This window comes from Dermochelys coriacea, chromosome 1, assembly GCF_009764565.3.
Source record: "Dermochelys coriacea isolate rDerCor1 chromosome 1, rDerCor1.pri.v4, whole genome shotgun sequence".
NCBI classification, from domain to species: Eukaryota; Metazoa; Chordata; order Testudines; family Dermochelyidae; genus Dermochelys; species Dermochelys coriacea.
The window spans coordinates 53,585,300-53,610,183 of NC_050068.2; the positions used below are offsets into that span (position 1 = coordinate 53,585,300).

The 24,884-nt window shown below is 38.9% G+C and overlaps 1 protein-coding gene across 1 annotated transcript in view; it reads left to right on the forward strand.

The window, feature by feature from the left end:
• The window catches only part of FREM2 (FRAS1 related extracellular matrix 2), a 212,164-nt gene that overhangs the window by 115,250 nt on the left and 72,030 nt on the right, over positions 1-24,884 (forward strand). The window contains exon 6 of the mRNA XM_038386548.2: positions 5,038-5,289. Coding sequence (XP_038242476.1) covers positions 5,038-5,289 — 252 coding nt within the window. The remainder of the gene's footprint in view (positions 1-5,037; positions 5,290-24,884) is intronic.

Here is a 24,884-nt window from a genome sequence, read left to right on the forward strand (position 1 = left end):
TCTTGGCTCAAGTGATCATGAGCTAATTCAGTTCAAACTAAATGGAAGGATTAACAAAAATAAATCTGCAAGTAGAGTTTTTGATTTCAAAAGGGCTGACTTTCAAAAATTAAGGAAATTAGTTATGGAAGTGGATTGGACTGAAGAACTTATGGATCTAAAGGTAGAGGAGGCCTGGGATTACTTTAAATCAAAGCTGCAGAAGCTATCGGAAGCCTGTATCCCAAGAAAGGGGAAAAAATTCATAGGCAGGAGTTGTAGACCAAGCTGGGTGAGCAAGCATCTTAGAGAGGTGATTAAGAAGAAGCAGAAAGCATACAGGGAGTGGAAGATGGGAGGGATCAGCAAGGAAAGCTACCGAATTGAGGTCAGAACATGTAGTGAGACAGGCTAAAAGTCGAGTAGAGTTGGAACTTGCGAAGGGAATTAAAACCAATAGTAAAAGGTTCTATAGTCATATAAATAAGAAGAAAACTAAGAAAGAAGAAGTGGGGCCGCTAAACACTGAGGATGGAGTGGAGGTTAAGGATAATCTAGGCATGGCCCAATATCTAAACAAATGCTTTGCCTCAGTCTTTAATAAGGCTAAAGAGGATCTTAGGGATAATGGTAGCATGACAAATGGGAATGAAGATATGGAGGTAGATATTACCATATCTGAGGTAGAAGCAAAACTGAAACAGCTTAATGGGACTAAATCGGGGGGCCCAGATAATCTTCATCCAAGAATATTAAAGGAATTGGCACCTGAAATTGCAAGCCCATTAGCAAGAATTTTTAATGAATCTGTAAACTCAGGATTAGTACCGAATGATTGGAGAATTGCTAATATAGTTCCTGTTTTTAAGAAAGGGGAAAAAAGTGATCCGGATAACTACAGGCCAGTTAGTTTGACATCTGTAGTATGCAAGGTCCTGGAAAAAATTTTGAAGGAGAAATTAGTTAAGGACATTGAAGTCAATGGTAAATGGGACAAAATACAACATGGTTTTACAAAAGGTAGATCATACCAAACCAACCTAATCTCCTTTTTTGAAAAGGTAACAGATTTTTTAGATAAAGGAAATGCAGTGGATCTAATTTACCTCGATTTCAGTAAGGCATTTGATACGGTGCCACATGGCAATTATTAGTTACATTGGAGAAGATGAGGATCAATATGAACATCAAAAGGTGGATAAGGAATTGGTTAAAGGGGAGACTGCAACGGGTCCTACTGAAAGGCGAACTGTCAGGTTGGAGGAAGGTTACCAGTGGAGTTCCTCAGGGATCAGTTTTGGGACCAATCTTATTTAATCTTTTTATTACTGACCTTGGCACAAAAAATGGGAGTGTGCTAATAAAGTTTGCAGATGATACAAAGCTGGGAGGTATTGCCAGTTCAGAGAAGGATCGGGATATTATACAGGCGGATCTGGATGACCTTGTAAACTGGAGTAATAGTAATAGGATGAAATTTAATAGTGAGAAGTGTAAGGTTATGCATTTAAGGATTAATAACAAGAATATTAGTTAAAAGTTGGGGATGCCTCAATTAGAAGTAACAGAAGAGGAGAAGGACCTTGGAGTATAGGTTGGTCATAGGATGACTATGAGCTGCCAATGTGATATGGCTGTGAAAAAAGCTAATGCGGTTTTGGGATGCATCAGGAGAGGCATTTCCAGTAGGGATAAAAGGAGGTTTTAGTACCGTTATACAAGGCACTGGTGAGACCTCACCTAGAATACTGTGTGCAGTTCTGGTCTCCCATGTTTAAAAAGGATGAATTCAAACTGGAGCAGGTACAGAGAAGGGCTACTAGGATGATCCGAGGAATGGAAAACTTGTCTTATGAAAGGAGACTTAAGGAGCTTGGCTTGTTTAGCCTAACTAAAAGAAGGTTGAGGGGAGATATGATTGCCCTCTATAAATATATCAGAAGGATAAATACAGGAGTGGGAGAGGAATTATTTCAGCTCAGCACCAATGTGGACACAAGAACAAATGGGTATAAACTGGCCACCAGGAAGTTGAGACTTGAAATTAGACAAAGGTTTCTAACCATCAGAGGAGTGAAGTTTTGGAATAGCCTTCCAAGGGAAGCACTGGGGGCAAAAGATCTATCTGGTTTTCAGATTCTACTTGATAAGTTTATGGAGGAGATGGTATGATGGGATAATGGGATTTTGGTAAGTAATTGTTCTTTAAATATTCAGGGTAAATAGGACTAATCCCCTGAGATGGGATATTAGATGGATGGGATCTGAGTTACCCAGGAAAGAATTTTCTGTAGTATCTGGCTGGTGAATCTTGCCCATGTGCTCAGGGTTTAGCTGATCGCCATATTTGGGGTCGGGAAGGAATTTTCCTCCAGGGCAGATTGGAGAGGCCCTGGAGGTTTTTCGCCTTCCTCTGTAGCATGGGGCATGGGTGACTTGAGGGAGGCTTCTCTGCTCCTTGAAGTCTTTGAACCATGATTTAAGGACTTCAATAGCTCAGACATAGGTGAGGTTTTTCATAGGAGTGGGTGGGTGAGATTCTGTGGCCTGCGCTGTTCAGGAGGTCGGACTAGATGATCAGAATGGTCCCTTCTGACCTTAGTATCTATGAATCTATGATGTGTAATTGGGGCCTTTGTATATAGATGTTTCGTTTTTTTTTTTTCCCCTGACTAGAGCTGTCCTCTGTTTTTCCATCAAAATGATTTTCAACAGAAAATGTGGTTTCTGCACCAAAAGTTTTCAGTTTTCTGTTGGGAAAATTAAAATGAAATATTTCATTTTAGGTCAGATTGCCCTGATCAAAATACTTAGGTTAGTGGAACTGAATCAAAATGTTTCATTGTGGCTCTGTTTGAAAAGGTGAGCTGCTGCAGTGCATTGTGGGATATGTTGTTCGGATGACTTATGCATCTGTTCTGCCCTCTGGGCTGGGCTCCTTGGCCAGTCTACATTTCCCCTCTGTGATGTACTGTGGTCTCTCCTCTAGGTGAACCACCGTGATGCATTGTGAGAGATGTAGTTCAACCATGCAGCTCATCCCATAGGGAGGAACAGGAGAATGAGGCACCAGGCAGCTCATTTTAATACAAGTCAATGCTGAACTGAGCTGTAATGAAACATCTTGGTTTAGAAATGTCAGAATGTTTTGTTTTGTTCAAAATTGTCAAAACAAAATGGTTCAGCATTTCTGAATCAATTTTTTAAAACTTTTAATTTTATGAAAACTTTCAATTTTCAACATTTTGTCCTGAATTGGAATGAAAATAAACATTGAAAGAATGTTCCCTAGGGACAGAAATTCCAGCTTTCAATCAGTTCTAATTCTGAAACTGGTGAGACCTTTGATGAAAGTTACTTGGTTAATTTTTTACTTGTAAAACCTGATGTGGTTAGCTTTTCGACCACATTTTTCACCTCACGATGTACTTTCTTTACACTATGTTGAGGTATTTGATGTTAAAGCCTGTAGCTGAGCACATTATAAAATGCTTTTTCCGTACAATTATAGCGCAGAAGCTTAAAACTCCTCTCACCCACTCAACTGCCTGGCTCTTGCAAACCCAAGAATAATTACATATAGCTCAGCATAGCTGAAAGGTTGGAGGTCACCAAATTAAAGGCACAGAAATGGAGTAGTGTTTTGACATACTCACTTATCAAAAGAAATCTGGGTAGCAGGAAAGATTAATGCTTTTTGTAGACGAGCTTGGATGCATAGTTGTCAAGCTGGAGAATTAAATTAGGTGTATCTGCAGCTTGTAATGAAATCCTGAAAGCAGGGCATACACTGAAACAATACTGGTTACCTAAGTATGCCTTCTTCCCTTACTATTGTTAAATATATGTACATTTACCAAGTTCACCTCTTTCAAGTACAATACAATCTGCTGACTTTTAAAACAATATTTGTGAAAAACCATAACACCTTGAAAACCATTTGCTTCTTAACCAAAAGTTTCTGGGCTATGTTGTGCCCTTGAACTGTGCACAACTCCCAGTGATTGACACGTTAAAGTGACATGTTAAATTGCGCTGATTAAAATCTCTCTCTTTTGTGAAATGCCTTATTTATTGGCAGAAATGTGTAATATTTTGTAAATACATTTGTGGAATAGTTTCTCAACAGTTGTACTGGTTATTCCATGCAAGGTTAGGTGGCCAAATGTTGAATTCAATTGTAATCTTTTTCACAACATTGGTATGTGGATATTACAGCAGTTTCCTATCTGGAAATTCCAAAGAGATATAGTTAGTGCACACTTGTTTGGGAATGAAAACAAAGAGTGCCAGAATTTGGTTCTAAAAGGATAACTGGAGAGGATTAATGCAGGGGTATCTCAGCAGTGACTTTGTAACATTTTTCAGATGAGAGAAATTGTTATATTTTTATCAGTTCTGTATCATGAGCTTCTTCAGTCTTGCCAGCAAAAAGAAAAAAAAAAGAGAAATGAAAACTATTGTTCATTGTGTGCATTAAAACAAATAGAGTTTGCATTAGTTGCCATTAGGACAGTTTTAAGACCATCTTTTCACACAGAACATATCCCAGTTCGAAAAAACCTCATTTGAGGGAGGAGCTCATTGATTTGTCATTAGTCAACTTGTTCTGCTATTAAGAATTGATTATTTTGTACATTGTAATAATACCAATGTAGTATTATGGTAAATACTAAAAAACAAACAAATTCTGTAAGAGATAGCAACCCTCATGCTTCAAGGCTTCAGTCTGCCTTTGACTATTGGGAGAATTAGAAGGAAACTTTCCGTGGGACAGGCGATCTCCTAACTGCTTATTTCACTATTTCTTAACACCTTTCTCAGACTCAGCTGATCCTGGCATCTCTTGGAGAAAGAATACTAGATCTACCATTGGCCTGATCCAATCTGGCAACTCCAGTGTTTCTTTGTACATGCATTTAAATACTTTGCAATGGATGCATCTTATCAGTCTAAAAATAAATAGGAATAAAAATGGAAAGCTAAAGAGAATACAATTCAACCTTAGTAAGGGATTCTTTAAAATATTACAGGTGCCTGTTTACTTCTGTCTCACAGGAACAGCAACTGGTACTGTCCCAACGTCTGTGCTGTCCTACTCGGACTATATATCCAGGCCCGAGGACCATAACAGCATTCTCCTCTTCGACAAAGATGAACGAGAGAAAATGTGCCGTATTGTCATCATAGACGATTCCCTGTATGAAGAAGCTGAGACATTTGATGTTCTGCTGAGCATGCCTATGGGTGGAAGAATTGGTTCAGAATTCCCAGGGACTCAGGTTACCATTGTGCCTGACAAAGATGATGGTAAGACTTAATTTATCAAGATGGTATTACCAGTGAGGGACAGAAATGGCATATAATATGGCCCTTCAATCATGATGTAAGAGCCGGGTTTACTGGACTTCCTCTCTCCCTCACTTGATACAAATGCATGATAATGGCCTTCAGAAGTTTTGAAAGCAAAATTAGGGGATAGTGATTTTTTTTAAAATCACTATCCCCCTAATTAAAAGTCAGTATTGCTATTTTAAACTTCAAGAACATACAATCATTGTAAAATTAGCTGAGTGTTGGGAACTCACCTTTCCACTCTGACAGATTTCACGGTTTCTGGAGGGTGTGATCTGGGAGGTCACACCGAATGGAAATCAGTGATGTTTGTTATCCGCGTACCTTACTCTTTCTAGTTAAGCAAAGGCTGCTGCCTTCTCATAATCCAAAAGAGTCTAGTTCTTGTTACAAAATATGAATACAATCCATTGACAAATCTGATGTCAGAGTAATGTTCATATTTTGTATCAGGAGACCAGCACAATTAGATGCTTTGTTTCTGGCCAGAGTGACCCATGGCTCTGATGTATAGCTTTGAAAGGAGCAGAACTTTGGTAATGGGCTAGAGATCTGTGGCAGGAGAGGTGTAGGGCTGGGAAGGGGGTGGGGACAAATATCGCATTCTCTCCTAGAGAATGTACACAAAAGCTAATGCAGCCTGAGGCAACAGCTTCTTTTGTGCAATCTCCGTAGCAGTAGAAAGGAGTCCGAGGTAGCATATTACAGGTAACAGTCCCAGCCCTTTAACGGACTCTGCTCTGAACTCAGTGAGTTTTAGGGGCTTGCGTGGGTCGAAAGCTTTTTCTCACTCAGGAGGATTGTTCTGCTGGAAATTCTGTGAAAGGAATATTGTGGAGTTTCTCTAATTTCCAGTAGAATGCTTTTTCCTGTCAGGCTGTGATCTGGCCTGCAGTTAGATCATTGTGTCTACTAGAATTCTTTGAGGGAGTTAACAAGCATGTGGACAAGGGAGATCCAGTGGATATAGTGTACTTAGATTTTCAAAAAGCCTTTGACAAGGTCCCTCACCAAAGGCTCTTAAGCAAAGTCATGGGATAAGAGGGAAGGTCCTCTCATGGACTAGTAACTGGTTAAAAGATCAGAAACAAAGGGTAGGAATACATGGTCAGTTTTCAGAATGGAGAGAAGTCAATAGTGTTGTCCCCTAGGGGCCTGTACTGGGAACAGTACTATTCAATATATTCATAAATGATCTGAAAAAGGGGTAAACAGTGAGGTGGCAAAATCTGCAGAAGATACAAAAATACTCAAGATAGGTAAGTCGCAAGCAGACTACAAAGGGATCTCACAAAACTGGGTGATTGGGCAACCCAATGGGAGATGAAATTCAGAGTTGATAAATGCAAAGTAATGCACATTGGAAAACATAATCCCAACTCTACACTCTACACTCTACACACACACACACACACACACACACACACACACACACACACACACACACACACACACACACACACACACACACACACACACACACACACACACACACACACACACACACACACACACACACACACACACACACACACACACACAAAAAATGATGGGGTCTAAATTAGCTATTACCACTCAAGAAAGAGATCTTGGAGTCATTGTGGATAGTTCTCTGAAAACATCCACTCAGTGTGCAGCGGCAGTTAAAAAAAAAGCTAACAGAATGTTGGGAATCATTAAGAAAGGGATAGATAATAAGACAGAAAATATCATATCTATCTAAATCCATGGTATGTTCACATCTTGAATACTGCATGAAGATGTGGTCGCCCCATCTCAAAAAAGATATATTGGAATTAGAAAAGGTTCAGAAAAAGGTAACAAAAATGATTAGGGATATGGAACAGTTGCTGTATGAGGAGAGATTGATAAGATTGGGACTTTTCAGTTTGGAAAAGAGATGACTAAGGGGGGGATATAATTGAGGTCTATAAAATCATGACTAGTGTGAAGAAAGTAAATAAGGGAATGTTATTTACTCCTTCTCATAACACAAGAGCTAGGAGTTCACCAAATGAAATTAATAGACAGCAGGTTTAAATCAAACAAAAGGAAGTATTTCTTCACACAATGCACAGTCAACCTGTGGAACTCTTTGCCAGAGGATGTTGTGAAGGCTGAGACTATAATGGTTCAAAAAGAATTAGATAAGTTAACGGAGGATAGGTCCTTAAATGGCTATTAGCCAGGATGGGCAGGGATGCAACCTTATGCTCTGGGTGTCTCTAGGCTCTGATTGCCAGATGCTGGGACTGGACAACAGGGGATGTATCACTTGATTATCTGTTCTGTTCATTTCCTCTGAAGCACCTGGCTTTGGCCACTGTCAGAAGACAGGATACTTCTTTGGTCTGATCCAATGTGGCCGTTCTTATGCCTCATAGAGGCCGATATGAAAAAACGTATCCTTACCACACAGTACAGTGCATGCCCTGTGTAAAGCTGATTTCAGGATATTATGGGCACAGTAGTTTCTCAGTACTTAAGAATATAACTAGTTACCTGTTAAAAAGTTGAAAATTGATATCCCTCCTAATTACACTATAAGTACCCAGTCTGCCTGGAATTTCTAACATGTGACTCTGTGACGTGACAGAGGTGATTTTGTTTTCTGTGTGGAAGGTTTGAGGTAATCAACTGCAATATTCATGAGCTATGACAGTTTGAAATATCAAGGAATTGTGCTTCTTGTAAAGTTTCTCAGAGTTTATTAGTCATGTCATATTTCAAACACAGGCTGACATAGAATGTTCATAATTAGCTTACTTCACTGCCCTCAGCAAACACTGGTATATTGGAGAATTTTTGTAAGTTTAATTTAATTTTTTGTAAGTTAATTTTTGAGATATTTTATGTTATGGGGGAAATTTTACTGAGTTCATAAACTTCTCAACTATTGTCTGACAGAATAATGTTGGGACCTGTAGTTTGCAGGCTTATTAAAGATTGAACACAAACCAGCTGCGTGCATGGGCTATAGGATGTGCAGACTTCTTAAAATTTGAAAACAAAGCCACAGGTATCCCCCGCAGAAGTTACTGGACATGCAGGGACTCACCTGGAGGTTCAAAGCACTGACTTCAGTGAAATCTCCACCAGTGCTTCTGAGAACTGTGTTTAGCATTTATCCCACTGAGTGAAAATGTTTAGAATAATATAAAAAGAAAAGCAGTACTTGTGGCACCTTAGAGACTAACAAATTTATTAGAGCATAAGCTTTCGTGAGCTACAGCTCACTTCATCCGATGAAGTGAGCTGTAGCTCACGAAAGCTTATGCTCTAATAAATTTGTTAGTCTCTAAGGTGCCACAAGTACTGCTTTTCTTTTTGCGAATACAGATTAACACGGCTGCTACTCTGAAACCTAGAATAATATAGTCACTCATTTTGTTAGGTGCAGTTGCAGCTTATGCACACTCTTTAACACAGTACCCATAAGGTATCTGTTATTACTATCAGGATGTCTTTGAGTAGGTAGCTAAGGAGGTTAACTGATCAACAGTAACATAGCCCAGAAAAACTAAGATCAAGTTACCTTACATAATGGCCATGCACCAAAGATGGAATTAAAAACAAAAATTGTTATGCTAATGTCAGTAGTAGGAAACATTACAACAAAACCAGTTTGCTTCCTGTACCATCTTAGCTTTAACTGTAGTGTTCACTGCATTCATGAACGCTATTGCCTCAATCCTGCCAACACTTGCACACATGAGTAGTTTTACCACAAGTAGTCTCACTTAGTACACTTATTCACATGCAAAAGTGTTGAAAGGATGTGGGTGTTATATTTCTAATGTGAAGTAATTGAACATTCTATATTGGCTGGCAAAAGAAAAACAGTAGCTGTTTTGGCTGTTAAAAGGTAAATTTTCTTTTTTAGGTACAAGGGTTCCTAGACACATCCCAATTTATCTGTCACAGCCTAATATGTTGCATCTGGTATATCTGAAATATTTTGTAGGCCATCCCACACAGAGGTAGCTGTGCAGTGCTTTCTGTGTCAGTGAAACTTCTCCCAGAAGAAATTCCAGTGTTTTTAAAAAGCTGCTGACAATTCATTTAGTACATCACTTTTCAGAGTTTGAAAAATCTGAATGCATTATAAAGAAGTATACTGGAGGGATCAATTCAAAAGTATAATGCTTTTTGGTTTTGTATAACTTGGTAGTGTTCTTATTTAATATTTTGTAGGTCACCTGAGAAGTCAATATTTTGGAAAGTAGCATAAAATGATCAGTAGAATTTAAGAAGCATTTGTCATTTATTACTGTGTATGCTGCACAAAATTCCTGATAATTGTGTTCAGTCCTTTGATTTGTTAAAAATATTCCACATGAAAGAAATAGCATTTTCATTGGCTTTGTAATAGTATAAATATACTTGTATCTAAAACATCTCTCCAATGGAAATGCAGTTAAGGTTGTGACACATTTATAGTAACCTATCGAGCAGAAACATTATCATACTAAATCCTGAGTCCCATTACTGCACATCTGTAGGGGATATGGAGCTATATTATTATTCTTGTTTGTTTGTTAATGGGATTTACACTTAGGTAACAAAGATTCTTTGGCCAAATATAACAGCCTGTCATTTTGTGCTGATTTCCCAAAACACTGTGACTGGATTAACATCATGCATCAATGTCTGGAGGTCATAAACCACAAACAGGAAAGGTCAAAGTTTAATAATTCTACATCAGGTCTTTCATAAGGAAGTCAAGTCAGCACTAGAAACTTTTTGCCTATATCCACTGGCATTCAGTGCAAGTTAATTAGGAAACATTCATCTTCAAAACCTTTAATCAGTTTCTTTTCTTTCTGGTATAAACCCATGGGATTTAAACTAAAATAGTTGAGTTTGAATATAATAATGACAATCGATAAACCAAGAATAAGTGAAAAGACTCACATTAAGCTTTATGGTGAACCCAAGAAAGACTAAGGGTAATAAACCCCTCAGGGAACAGACTATTTAAATGTGGCTTATGTGCAGTTAAACTGTGTGGTCAGAACAAAAATTTGTAAAGAAGTCATTCTAAATGAGACAAGTACTGGTGTATTACAGGCTGAGGAAACATGGTTTTAAAATCTACAGTGCTGTGGGGATATTTTTACTTTGAAACTGAGTTTCCCTAATACAGCACAAACTTGAGGATAGAAAAGGGGCAAAAAAGCAACCAAAGGAACATCAAACCAGGTCCTCATCAGGGGGTTGGACTAGATGACCTCCTGAGGTCCCTTCCAACCCTGATATTCTATGATGTAAATTGCATTTGGAATTGTTTGTTTCAATGTTACATATGCTACCCAATTGAAATGTTAAATAATAACATGGATCTGTTTGAGTCAGAGATTAAGGTTACAAAACATAACATGCAGAAGGAAGTACAGTAGATGAAGAAACCTACAGAAAGAGCATTTACATATGATCATTTCAGCTTGCAATTCCAAAGTTATAAACACTTGACTATATGAAACTCTTCTGGGAGTAAAGGGAACCAAGCCTTTCTACCTTTGGCAGAACCCCCCTCTCCTCCTCCCTACCACTAAAAACAACAGAATAATTTTCAGTGAATTTATATATATATATGGATATAGATATACACTCACTCTCCATGATCATATTTCTGAAATTTTAAACATTGAACTAAATATCTGAAAGATGTTTCTTTAATACAGAAGTAGATAGCTGGTAATCAACTGCAGAAAGAAAACATTTTATTATTTATGACCCTGTAAGGGACTTACCACAAGGCTGAAGGTATTTAAAGTCTGAAAGAATCAAAAGCTCTGTCTAAAATTTCAGGATATTCTGACATCTGAATGGAAAAATCATGTCCTTGGACTGCATTTGTGCAGTTGCAGCGCTTTTAATAGCCAGTCTGTTTAAAGGGTACTAAGATCTAACTCTGAATGCAACTTTTAAGTAACAAAGGTGGCAATGCTTTGAAAATAAATTCAGGTTTTAGAATGTCTGAAAGGTGTACAGTAAGATAGAATTTAGGTGCATTTTAAACATTGCCTGGTTAGTGCTTGCAAGGAGGAGCACAAATACCATGAATACGAGCAGCTCTCTGCAGCATTCTGGGGCGACTTTTGATAGTACTGTGGTTAGTATTGAGAATCATCTTGTCAGCCTCTGATGCTGAGTAGGGGATCTTCCCACTGAGCTCTGTACTTTAAATTCTCTTGTTTCTGATAGGGATTGATTGCACAGGGGAACGGGTACATTAAAGAAGGCACAATACCCACTCTAGTGTCCACTGATCCTGGTCCGCTTGTGAGAAAAGTGGAGGTGATATTATTAAGACAGACAACAAAGCAGTTAAAATTGATGGAAAACCTTAATCTTAAAGCAGTCTGAAACCAGAAATGTTGAGCCAGATCCAAAGCCAACTAAAGTCAGTGGAATTCTTTGGGCTTTGGATCAAGCCTCGAATTGGCAATCTCAACCATCTGGAAATATATTGTCACCTCAGAATACTACTGTGAAGTCTTTCATCTCTGTAGGATAGTTGGAATTTTAATAAACAATATTATTTAGGAAATGAGGGAGGCAGAAAATAACCAGTGACGGACACAAAGGTCAACAGGCTGTATCAGGTAAATTAAAGAAAATTGAGTCTGTGCCATTACTTTAAAATTACTGGATAGTTTAGAGTTGTAAAAACCTTAGCCAAGGTAAGGAGGAATATTTACTGGATATCTATTTAGGAATAATATAAGCCAAATGTAGAAAATAGTTGCAGGAAATTGGATGATTGCTTTCAAAAAGGGGGATCCCAGAAACGGCAACAGTGGTTTGTTTTTGGCTTAATTGGCTTGTGAGTTGCTTGTTGGCTAGGTTTTGGTTTGTAACTTGTTGCTTGTTTGGCTTATAGCTTGTTGCTTCTTTTTTTTTTTTTTTAATCGGCTCCCAGCAAGCAGAGACAACGGGAGAGAGAGTCAGGGATGCACAGCGGGCCCACCGCAGACCCAGACTGCACACTAGGGGATCTAGTCACAGAGCATTGGGATTTTTAGGGATTGGCTTGTTTTGACCTTGTTTTGAAATGGGATTAGCTTGATTTTTGGCTTATTTTGAAAGTCGGGGTGCTTATTTACTGCGTGAAAGTTGGCAACTGTGTATGTTATAAAGTGGCCTAAAATGTTCCAACTAAAAGAAGCAAGAATCAACTTCTGCTGGTCAGAGAGATAGGCTTTTGAGCTATACAGAGCTCTGCTTTGCGTCTGGAAAGGTACTCTGTGTGTCACAATTAAATACAAAATGGAACAGATTATTTAGCCTAAGTAGTTAACGTATATTTTAAGAGATTATTCAAGGTGAAGTGGCCTGTTAACACCTCTCCAGTCAAAGACAGAAAGAGCAGCTAAGTGGGTTAGAGGTGGTTGTAATAAACCAAGAAGCAGATTAAGTTTTCGTGGGACCCTCAGCCAGAGCAAGTGGGAGGCCCCACATATTCCACCTGTGGCCCCGACCATGCCCCCACACCGTTCTTCCCCTTCCCCTTGCAGTCCCACCCCTGTTCCACCCACTTCCCACCCCATTCTACCTCCCCACTGCAGCTGGAGAAGCTCTGCACCTCCGTCCCACTAGGGCCTCAGGGCCGTAGCAGAGAGTGAGAGCTCCCCCAGCCCGGAGGCCCTGGCAGGGAGCCAGACATGGGTGATGGGTATAATAGGCCAGGGAAGGCTCAGCCTCCCCTGGTGCTGCCGTGGGTGCCAGAACCCCAATTGCAGGGTTTGGTGGGGGAAGTTTTGCTTTATTATGCCTCATGCAGGTTCCAGGGCGGATGAGAAGGCGGTATTTGCTACTCAGTTTCCCGGGTTCATCATTAATCTCTCTGGACTCCAGAGAGATTACTGATGAACCGAGGAAGCTGAGTAGCAAATACCGCCTCCTCTGCCACCCCTGAACCTGCATGGGGCATATCAAAAGCTTCTTTGGGACAAGAATGAGACTCTTTTCCCCTGGGTGGCTTGGGAATCTAGGGAGGGGAGGCACGCTTGCAGTTGGCCTGGGGCTCCTCTGGGCCATGAGGTGTAAATGTGTTCGGATCCATTGGTACCATAAAAATATAAGATATTATGAATTAATAAACGACCCCAAAATAAACAAAAATTGAAAAATTGTATTCACCATTGCTAACAATACGTATTTTGTTCAACATGAGCTTGCATTTAATACCTTCATTTTCACTAGTGAAATATTATTTTGTTCACTAAAAGCTCATTTCACCATCTTCACTTGGCCAACTGAATAATCAGGCTTAGCAATATTCTTTAGATACAGAAATTGTACTTGTATGAAATGTTTAGTTATCTAATAAACAAACTGATCCAACATTTCTCTGAATAAAAAAAGTAAGTGGCCATTAAAAAGTCCAAACAAACAGATTCTGCATTAAATACAGCAGATTTTAAATTTTCCCCATAAAATAACCATATTGGAACAATTTGCATTGAATAATCATTAACACAGTGATATGTAGGCTTATTGTCTTAACCGTCTACCCAGTTGCTTTTCATCTGCATAGAAGCAAATAAATCATATAGGTAAATAGAACAGCATAAAGAGATTGTATCAGAATTTACAATACAGTGCCGCTGGTAATGAACAGTGTATAAGTTTGCTCCCAAATGCCCTGTATTAAAAACCACTGGCTAGATTCTGCCCTCACTTGCTCTCATGGAATCCCCTGCAGGGAGATCCAGGGGTATAATTTAGCCACACTTTTTCATAAACCACTTTACCGTCAAGTATAATTTTTACCATGATTAAATTCTGCCCTAGGAAATGCAGATGTATCTGCCATTGAAGTCAGTGAAGGTTGTGTATGCTCATATAAGGGCAGGATTTGGCTCACCGTGTTTAAAGAGAATGGTAGTTTACAACAAAAGAGAGCATATTTTAGACTGCATGCTGTCCTTTTAAAATAGAACAGCATAAAGAGATTGTATCAGAATTTACAATACAGTGCCGCTGGTAATGAATAGTGTATAAGCTTGCTCCCAAATGCCCTGTATTAAAAACCACTGGCTAGATTCTGCCCTCACTTGCTCTCATGGAATCCCCTGCAGGGAGATCCAGGGGTATAATTTAGCCACACTTTTTCATAAACCACTTTACCGTCAAGTATAATTTTTACCATGGTTAAATTCTGCCCTAGGAAATGCAGATGTATCTGCCATTGAAGTCAGTGAAGGTTGTGTATGCTCATATAAGGGCAGGATTTGGCTCACCGTGTTTAAAGAGAATGGTAGTTTACAACAAAAGAGAGCATATTTTAGACTGCATGCTGTCCTTTTAAAATAGATTCTTATTTCTGTACACTTATTTTCACTGTGAGAGTGCACAGCTCATATACACTTAAAGAGAAGCTCAGGCTAAGTTCTGTTGCCACACTTCTACACGCAGCTGAACACCTCAGATTGCTCAGGTGAAAAGGAGAGCAAAATTTGGCCCAAGGTCGTTGCCTCAGTGAGCTTTAAGTCTGAGTCAGACAAATATGATATAGAGGAGCAATGCCCACACAAACAGATATGGAGACATTGTTTGCAAGAAGATCAGGGAAGAAAGGCCAGGCATAAAGACTGGGTTCAGAGGCGCACTAATGATCACTTAATGCAATGATCTTACTATATTTGATTTTACTACATTTCTCTCTGGATGCCAGTCCACTCAGTTTAAAACCAACAGTTGCAGCACCTGGGGATTGAACTAAATTGTGTTATGTTGTTGTAAAAATGGATTTTGTGCCAATATCAAACTCTTGGGTCATCATCATGTTTAGAATCTGAAAATGAACAGCAGTGATGAATAAAATGGTCGAGCACAGCAAAAAGGAGAATGTTTGTGAGAGGCTTTCTTCGGTTTAAGTTGTCGGGGAGGTTATCATCTCCCCAAGTGTTCTTTTTTTCTTCCCGAGTACTTAGTACTGCCAAGAGAGCACACTGCCTCTCTGCAGGACATACGAACGCTCTTCTTGCCTTATTGGAATTGCTGAAAAAAACATACTGTTCACAGCAGGAAGGGCATTCAACAGATTTGTTCCACTTCACTTACATAAGGCTGGCAAGCAGCCATTCAGACTCCTCCTGCGGAACCCCTGTTAAACATTTCAGCACCATTACTGGGAAGGCGAAGGCCAGAGGCTTATATCACAGCATGGTTTTCAGTTTATTTAACTTGTCAAAGAAAAAGACCACATTAAACCTCACACCATACCTTGTAGGGGAGAGCAGTTCTGCCCCATTTTACAGATGGATAAACTGAGAGATGGAGAGATTCAGTGAGTTGGTCACAGTCGCACAGCAAGCCAGTGGCAGGGTTAGGAACAGAACCCAACTTTCCTGGATCTTCCAGCATTCTACCGGAACCATTAGCTGGCACTCACTCTGCAAGCAGTTAAACTGTAAATATCCCTAGAGGAAGCATACAGTATTCATGAGCCACCAACTCTCTATTTGTCCATTTTTTTCTGAGTATTAAAATACTCAAAGGAATTCTTCAGCTGGCCAGAGGTGTCTTTACCGACATCTTCCATTAGTAACCTGAAATGGGGCAGAAAATCAACAGTATAGTGTCTGACCCAGAGTAGAGGCTTTGCATTAAGTATCATGATAGGCATGAAAAACTCTAATATCATAGAATCATAGAAATGTGGGGTTGGAAAGGTCTCTGAGAGAGCATCTAGCCCCCCAGGTTGAGGCAAGACCAAGTAAACCTAGACCATCCCTGACAGGTGACTGTCTATCTTGTTCTTAAAAACCTCCGATGATGGAGAGTCCACAGCCTCCCTTGGTAATCTATTCCAGTAGTTAATTATCCTTAGTTGGGAAGTTTTTCCTAATGTCCAATCTAAACTTCCCTTGCTGCAGATTAAGCCCATAACTCTTTGTTCTACCTTGAGTGGACATAGGGTGACCAGACAGCCCTATAAAATTGGGATGGTCCTGATCTTTAGGTCTCTGTCCCATGTCCCGATATTGTGGCTTTTTTTTTTTTTTGCTTCAGCAGCTCCAACCGCTTCCCCCATGTGTCCCAATATTTTCCCCGTTAAATCTGGTCACCCTAAGTGGACATGAAGAACAATTGATCCGCATCCTCTTTATAACAGCCCTTAATATAGTTGAAAACTGTTATTAGATCCCCCCTCAGTCTTATTTTCTCAAGACTAAACATGCTGGGTTTTTTTACCTTTTCTCATAGGTTAGATTTTCTAAACTTAGCTTTTTTGTTGCTTTTCTCTGGACTCTTTCCAATTTGTCCGCATATTTCTTAAAGTGTGGTGCCCAAAACTGGACACAGTACTCTCAAATACAACACATCTGTTAATATTCTCCAGAATGATGTTTGCTTTTTTTTTTGTGACAGCATCACATTGCAGACTCATATTAAATTTGTGAACAACTATAACCCCCAGATTCTTTTTTGCAGTACTACTGCCTAGCCAGTTATTCCTCACTTTGTAGCAGTGCATTTGATTTTTTTTCTTAAGTGCCCTACTTTGCACTTGCCCTTCTTAAATAAAACCCATTAACTAAATTTCAGTACAATGTTCTGGACCGGATCATCAGTTGGTGCACATTGGCCTAGCCCCATTGATTTCAGTAGAGTTATGCCTATCACACTGACTAAGGGTTGGCCCCCTTATTTTAGTACCTGATTTGGATAATTCATTGGCTGAGAGAGAAAATCAGGCCCTATGTGTCTATACTATGTGAATACAAAAATGCCCAAGTAATTGCACTACTAATATGTGCATTCAGTTACTGTTATGCCTATGCAAGTACACCTGGCGTACAGTCAGGCAGTCACAGTTTAGAAGAATCAGCCCCATATTTTCTGGGCTGAACTACTCACTCCATACTTCTAGCATCATAAGCAGAAGAAAATACACCTACATTTCCTGTTGAAAGTCTTCCTTTTCAATATTGTTGGTTTTTTCCAAACACATAATGAACTTTAAAAATAAGCCTTAACCCCCTTTTCCACTAAAAATTCTTTAGATGGCCAGGTCATTCTGTCAGATACAGTTCTTCTGTCTAGATGCTATAAAAATACAGACCAATAGCCACATTCTACACTGACTCCCATCTAATTCCATTGACTGGTGTGGAGCTACACAGGGGGTAAGGCAATCAGAATTTGGCTCCTGATCAGAGCCATTCTTAACCATTTTACTTTTGTTTGTTAGTTTCAGTTATTCTAGTGCTTGTGAAAGCCATTGGAATGACTCCATCCTTCCTAGGGTTTGACAACAGCTCAATGAAATCTTACAGTCAATGATATCAAAGGCTGTTGGCAGTTAAAAGAATTTGTGCTGTCAATGTATCTTCATGCATGGCTAAGAGGAGATCAGCCAGTGCATTTTCTGTACCAAACCCATTCCTATGCCCTGATTGGCCTGAGTCATGGTAATCTGTGGTCTTGAGAAGCTGTCTGAGCTGCCCCAAGTGCATCTTTCTCAGTGACTTTCCACTAAAAAGGAAGGGGGAGATACTGGTTGATAGTTAGCAAGATGAACAACTTATTTTGTTTTGAGCATTGGCCTTTCATTAGCTTTTTTAAGAATAACTCTCCCCTTACCCCCATAAAGAAGCATTAATTGTGTCTGTGGAGAACAGCAATGGAGTCAGCCCTTACCCACTACACTTCACGAGATGGAAAGGACTTTTAGGTCCAGCTCACAGGTTGTAGCACAAAGCTGCCCCAACACCTCCATTACTTCATTGAACAACACCGACTAAGACTCGAGAAGAGAAGACATTCTTTGTCCCCTTGGAACATGGTTCTTTTTCCATGGCAGTCAGTTTATTCAGTGCTGTGAGTTATTTTATTTTCAAAGTAACATGAACATTCTTCACAGTGAGGAAAAACTTGACTCAGTAACTGAGTGGAGGCAGCTAGGATTCATTAAACTGTCAGCTACTCCGAACGATGTGACTGTGTGAGCCTTTGCAGATGCTGTAATGGAGATGAACCTTTTCTTTGCCACCTGCAAAGTAATTTGTAAACCATGGTGATCTGTAAGGATAAAGCCAGAGGAGACATTGATGAGGTACCTTGGATCAATAGCAGAGGACAAAAGATAATTATAATATCCTATCAAACTATCACTAAAGTGATTAGTCAGAAAAACCATCTTATCCCACAAGGCTACCTAGAATTCTATTAGTTCCATCAGCCTCTGGGGGCAGTCCATCAAAACAGATGGTTATGTGCCACAATCTCAAACTGAATGCAACAGTGGTACGTACATGAGGGATGAGTAATATCCATCCATCCAACCTCCAAGTGCCAGCCCAAACACCGGGTGCAGCGCCCAACATTATGATGGTGCCTACAGCCACCTGGGGACAGCCTAAGAGTAGTACCATCTGTCTGGAGGAAACTAAAGGAAAAGACAAGTATGACTTCCTTCCTCTGATACAGCCACAGTATTTTAGATCTCTTTCATTTTTAATTTTCTACTGGGTTGCCATTCCAAAGCATTGATTTTATACTTTTTTCCAGCAGTTACTCTCTTTTAACAAAAATGATTAGGGGTATGGAATGGCTGCCATATGAGGAGAGATTAATACGACTGGGACTTTTCTGCTTGGAAAAGAGAAGACTAAGGGGGGATATGATAGAGGTCTATAAAATTATGACTGGTGTGGAGAAAGTAAATAAGGAAGTGTTATTTACTCCTTCTCATAACACAAGAACTAGGGGCCACCAAATGAAATGAATAGGCAGCAGGTTTAAAACAAACAAAAGGAAGTATTTTTTCACACAACACACTGTCAACCTTTGGAACTCCTTGCTAGAGGATGTTGTGAAGGCCAAGACTATAACAGGGTTCAAAAAAAGAACTAGATAAATTCATAGAGGATAGGTCCATCAATGGCTATTACCCAGGATCAGTAGGGATGGTGTCCCTAGCTTCTGTTTGCCAGGAACTGGGAATGGGCAACAGGGGATGGATCACTTGATGATTACCTGTTCTGCTCATTCCCTCTGGGGCACTGGCATTGGACACTGGATTTTTGGTCTGACCCAGTATGGTCGTTCTTATCTTCTGGACAAACACTGTCCTACACATTTCTTGTTTCCCTTTTGTATGCAAAATATCTACATAGCTCCTACTCTTTCTCCAGTCTTTAGCAGATGGCCAAACTGAAAACTGATCAAGGCAAAAAATGGAAGGCTGCCAATTTATCACACATTCCTTACCCCAGGGTTCTTCACTAATATTTTATTATTAGAAGCATTAGCCATCTTCACCATGAGTGAAACAGAATGCTCCATTTATAATAGAAGAGTTGATAAATTAGGAAGTCACTCTTGGCTGTATTGCAGCAATAAATTAACATCATATCTCACACTGGGGGGTATCATAGAGACAACTGGGCCTAGTTGGAATTTGCTTTTCTTACAGCACCTGTTACTCTCAATGGTTTTATATGTAGATAGATTTTCTTTTTCTTGTCCGTGATTTTATATATAGCGAAAACTTTTTAAAATTGGTCCCTTCCAGAGATAGATTTTGAATAGATGCTTCTGAATACTCCACATTACTTTTGTTACCCTAACTGCAAATACAGAAATACTCACCAACAAGCATATCACAGGAGATGGTGCTGACATATACAGAATCAGCATCTCTAACTAAATTAGGCAGAGTTAAAACTGAGTGCTAGTTCTGCTATGTGATGTTATTTGCAGGACTGATGGATCACTGTGATATCAGAGAGCTCACTGAGGTGCATGCCATGCTGAGAATTCTCTGTCTTTAGGTGCAGTCCTAAATATACGGTCGGCCCTGTTGATATTTCAACTTGTTCTTTTTCGAGGTCATCTTCAAAATCTCTGGGGTCCAGTCAATAAATAGTTCTGCAGGGCATCTGGGTGCCTACAATTTTCTCTATAATTCTCCAAATCATCTTGTCTTGCAACTCCTTATGTTGATATTCTGCCATTTTATTGATCATTGACATCTGAAATATGGGCTTCAGCTGATTCAATGCTATTAATATTGCTCTGGATATTTGCTGGCTGTTGCTTGACACGCTTTGTTATTTTGCTCAACTTATCACCCAAAGAATCAGCAAGTTTTTTCTGTGATTTTGTCCATGATGAATTTTAAGTATTAATAACAGGCCTTCCAGTGCAGAAGATGTGACGCTCCCTATTTCATCACCAGAGAAATGAGTGTCACTGTATCACATCTTGCTTTTTCATATATTTTTGTACTTTTCCTACTCCATCATTATTCACTGTCAGCTTCCTGTTCTTGAAGCCATTCATAAAAAAAAAATTTTCCTTCCTCATAAATTGTTCTTCAAAGAAACTTAGCAGTTTCTACTATGTTTAAGAGAGAATTATATTTTTAAAAATTAAATGTGAAATAAATAAGGTGACTATGATAAGATTCTACTGATTGGTCCAAGCTAAAAATATTCATGTAGAGAGTAGGCTCAGAAAATGAATAATACTGTTTTAGGTTTTATAGCAGCAAATACTCAGTTTTGCTCTAGTTGCAGTTGAATTCAAATGGCTTTTATTACAAAAACACTTCTCACATTTTCTGCAATTATTTGCTTTTATACAAAGTCAGTCAAAATTTACTCAGAGAAATCAGTCTTATCCATCAATGCTCTACCCTGCTCTCACTTTGCATATTCCAAAGAACAACAAACACAAGCTGGTGCATTTACTTAAAAGCTTTTATACGGTCACTTGTTTATAAGTAATGGTGTGTCAATGAAAATGTGTTTGCTTCCCTTGTTTTCCTTCTGAGGCCTACCAGTAAAGAAGTTTGAAAATGTAAGGGGAAAGGAATACTTTCCCATTTCAGAGAAGAAAGTCCCTGGTAGTACCATATCACCAGGTGAGGAAACTCTTGTTCACCTGTGTGACTTTGATAGTGAAATCCTAGAGATCGAGTCAGATAGACACCATAGTGAGTCAGGTGGATGTTACAAGATAAAAATGGCAAAGCAGAAGCATTCAGAATACATAGTCCTGATTTGTTTGTTTTGTTTCTTGCTTTGTTTGTTTTTGCTTTTGTTCATTGTTGTTACTAACCCCATTTAGGAAGAACAACATTCAAATTTCCTAGGCCATTTTCACTGAACCTCTTTGCCTTTGCAAATACGCTTGCCTCCTTCAAATCCCTGCTAATGGCTAACCTCTGCTGCAAAGCACACAAAAAGTGAACTAATTACTATATGAAACTAAAACTAACCTAAAAATAGAAAAGCTTTTTAAAATGTACACCTACTGAGTCTCTGCTTGGTCTTATTTGTAAAACTGTCCAAATCTACCCTGCCCACTCTTGTTTGTACTCGGTCTCACTTGTTATTTCTTGTCTAAATCCTAGTTTGTGAACTACTTGAGGTAGGGGCCTACCTGGCTATGTGTTCTGTGAGGCTCCTAGTATGCTTTTGAGTGTGGTACAAAATACCTACTATTAATAAATCTGTCCCATGTATTTGTCTCATTTTTTCAGCAGCTTCTTGAGGATTTTGCTGTAGTTGCTAATTTCTGTGCTGTTTCTGTTAAAGCCATCAGTTTTTGCTTCCTGTTCATTCTTTTAAAAATTATAAAAAGATTCTGAACTAATTTAATATACTTTAGGAGGTGTAGCCCAAAGGAAAGTAATGCACAGTATCAGATGGTGGCTGGAGCAATCCCATCCTATGCAAGTGTGTCCCCAAATCCCACATGTGTGTTTATTCATGGAGTGCTGCCTAATACTTTTTATTTAAATTTTAAAGGAAATAACTCTTCAGATAAGTGAATGGTCTGTGCAGTAATGATGCCATAAATTAGATAAATCCTACAATCCTTTACTCAAACCTTAGTCAAGCAAATTATATGTTCTAGGAATTATTTTGGGGAAATTTTAGGACCTGCGTTATACTGGAGGTCAGACAGTAGATGATCACAATCATTCCTTCTGGCCTTGGAATCTCTGAAAACTCCCACTGATTTCAAGGTTCAGCAGGATTTGTCACAAGGATGACTACGATTACTACTACTTCTTCCCCTAATCCCATCATCTGGGGTCAGGTCATCATGCAAACATCTGCCATCTTCCCCTATCTGAGACTACACTAAGGTCCACCTGCTTACCAAATTTGTCTCGAGGACATTTGCAATAATAATAATTATACCTATGAGTAGGATAATCTGGGGTTCTTAAAAGGTTAACAGTGTTTTGCAACACAACAATAAATGTTAATCCACTTATAAACAGAAAGAAGCCTCTAAAATCCATATAGAACTATAAACAATTGCTGTGGGCAAAATGAACTTCAGCAGTCAAAACTAATGGTGTCACAGCCTTTCTGGACTACCGTGGGGTAAATTCTATTCTGAAGATGGGTAAGACTGGTGCAGAGCACCCTTTTGCAGGATTAAGGAAACTCTGTTGCAGGGGTTGGCAACCTTTCAGAACTGGTGTGCTGAGTCTTCATTTATTCATTCTAATTTAAGGTTTCGCGTGCCTGTAATACATTTTAACGTTTTTAGAAGGTGTCTTTCTATAAGTCTATAATATATAACTAAACTATTGTATGTAAAGTAAATACGGTTTTTAAATGTTTAAGAAGCTTCATTTGAAATTAAATTAAAATGCAGAGCCCCCCGGACCGGTGGCCAGGACCCGGGCAGTGTGAATGAAAATCAGCTCGCATGCCGCCTTTGGCACGCGTGCCATAGGTTCCCTACCCCTGCTCTATTGCCATCAGGGTTGGTCCACCAGGATTTATCTAACCAAGTCTGTTGCACTTTTAATAAAGCAAAGATTACTGTCTGATCTTGCAGCACCTCTACACCAACCTCAGCACTCTGATTTCCCAGCTGTGCAGAGACAAGATTAATGTCATATTTGACATGAATGTTAGAACACTCCAAATTGACATGTTGCCTGTGCAGCTTTCTTTATTGTTGATATGTTGGATGCATATAATTTGTGTAGCACTCAGAATGTGTGCTTTGCTTTTATTGGGTTCAGAGCAGCACGAGCAATTAGGAAGACCAAGAATGCATACACTTTAATGTAAAGGATAAGGTAGTAAAACAAAGATCTTCGTGTATGTAGTAGTATACATCATAAATCACTTAAAATTAGATTTTATATGACATGTTTTGAAGTGGGTTTTAACCCACGAAAGCTTATACCCAAATAAATTTGTTAGTCTGTAAAGTGCCACAAGACTCCTCATTGTTTTTGCTGATGCAGACTAATGCAGCTACCACTCTGAAACATGTTTATTTATAGCATTCATTGGGTCCTATTCCCAGCAAATCAGCCCAATTAAGGTATACAGCTACCTTTGTAGTTCACAAAATTCTGTGTATATTTCTTAAAAGATGGAATTGAAATCTATAAATTAACGCAACCTTTAAGATTATGTTTGTACTTTTATGTACGATACTGAATAATCTTTCTTTCTTTTTTTTTTTTTAAAAAGCACTGTAAGGTAGAGGAGAGATGTGAGCTACGGAAGACAAATGTAAATGCTGACATTATTTGCTTGAGATACTATATGTGAAATTTTAACTGCAGCTAGTAATTTTGATTGCAAGATTAATTTATTTTTTATTGTAAAAGTTATGACAACAATGCTGAGATGACTAAGCTGTTAAGATTGCAGCATATGCAGTTGGAAAGTAATCAGTTTTGACCACATCAAATGAAAAACCATTGGCATTTTCACAAGGGGTATCCAGTCCAGAATTGTGCTCTCCATGTAATCTTGACCCCTGCTTCTATACCACTCAATAACAAAAAAAAAAAAAAATGACTTAGCAAATTAAATTCAGTGTACTAACTGCAAGCTCAGTCACTTGTGTAATTTCAAGTACGTGCAAATAGCTGTGTAATGGTGCTACCTACTTTCAAATGTAAAAGTACTTCTTGCTAATGTAAACTTTCTTTAGTGAACATAGATTTCTTTTTAAACTTTTTATTTTTGTCCTTATTAACATACATGAACTGAGAAACTATAATTATTTAAATTACATAGATGTTTATCCTTATTAACATTAGTCTAATAAATTCACATTTGCACACAAGTATAATAAAATCTTAGTAAACAATTTCCACCTGCTAATTCCACCCTGTTTAGCCTGCAAAGAAACAAGAGGGCCTCAAGCCTGTAGACAGAAACAACATGAATACCAATTTAAAAGGTCTAGTCAATAATCCACAGCACATATTGTCCAGATGTAAATAGTTACTCCAGCTACTGCTTATGTGGCTACCTCATGTTTATACTCGCATATTAAAGCTACCAGAAAATTTTCCCCTTTATTATTCTTCCCCTCTGTAAATCATGTAGGTCAGTGAAAATAGGTATTTTACAAAACAGTCCAGAACAGTGGATTCTCAGAAAGAGGGTTGGCAAACCACATCCCCACCTCAGTGACCTTGAGGGAAAGTTTACTCAGGAAGTATGCATCATTTGAAGGGGGGGCAGGGAGTCAATGTAGTTCTTTTCACTAACATTTGAAATCTCCTGAGCATATTCTGTAAGTGTACATGGGAT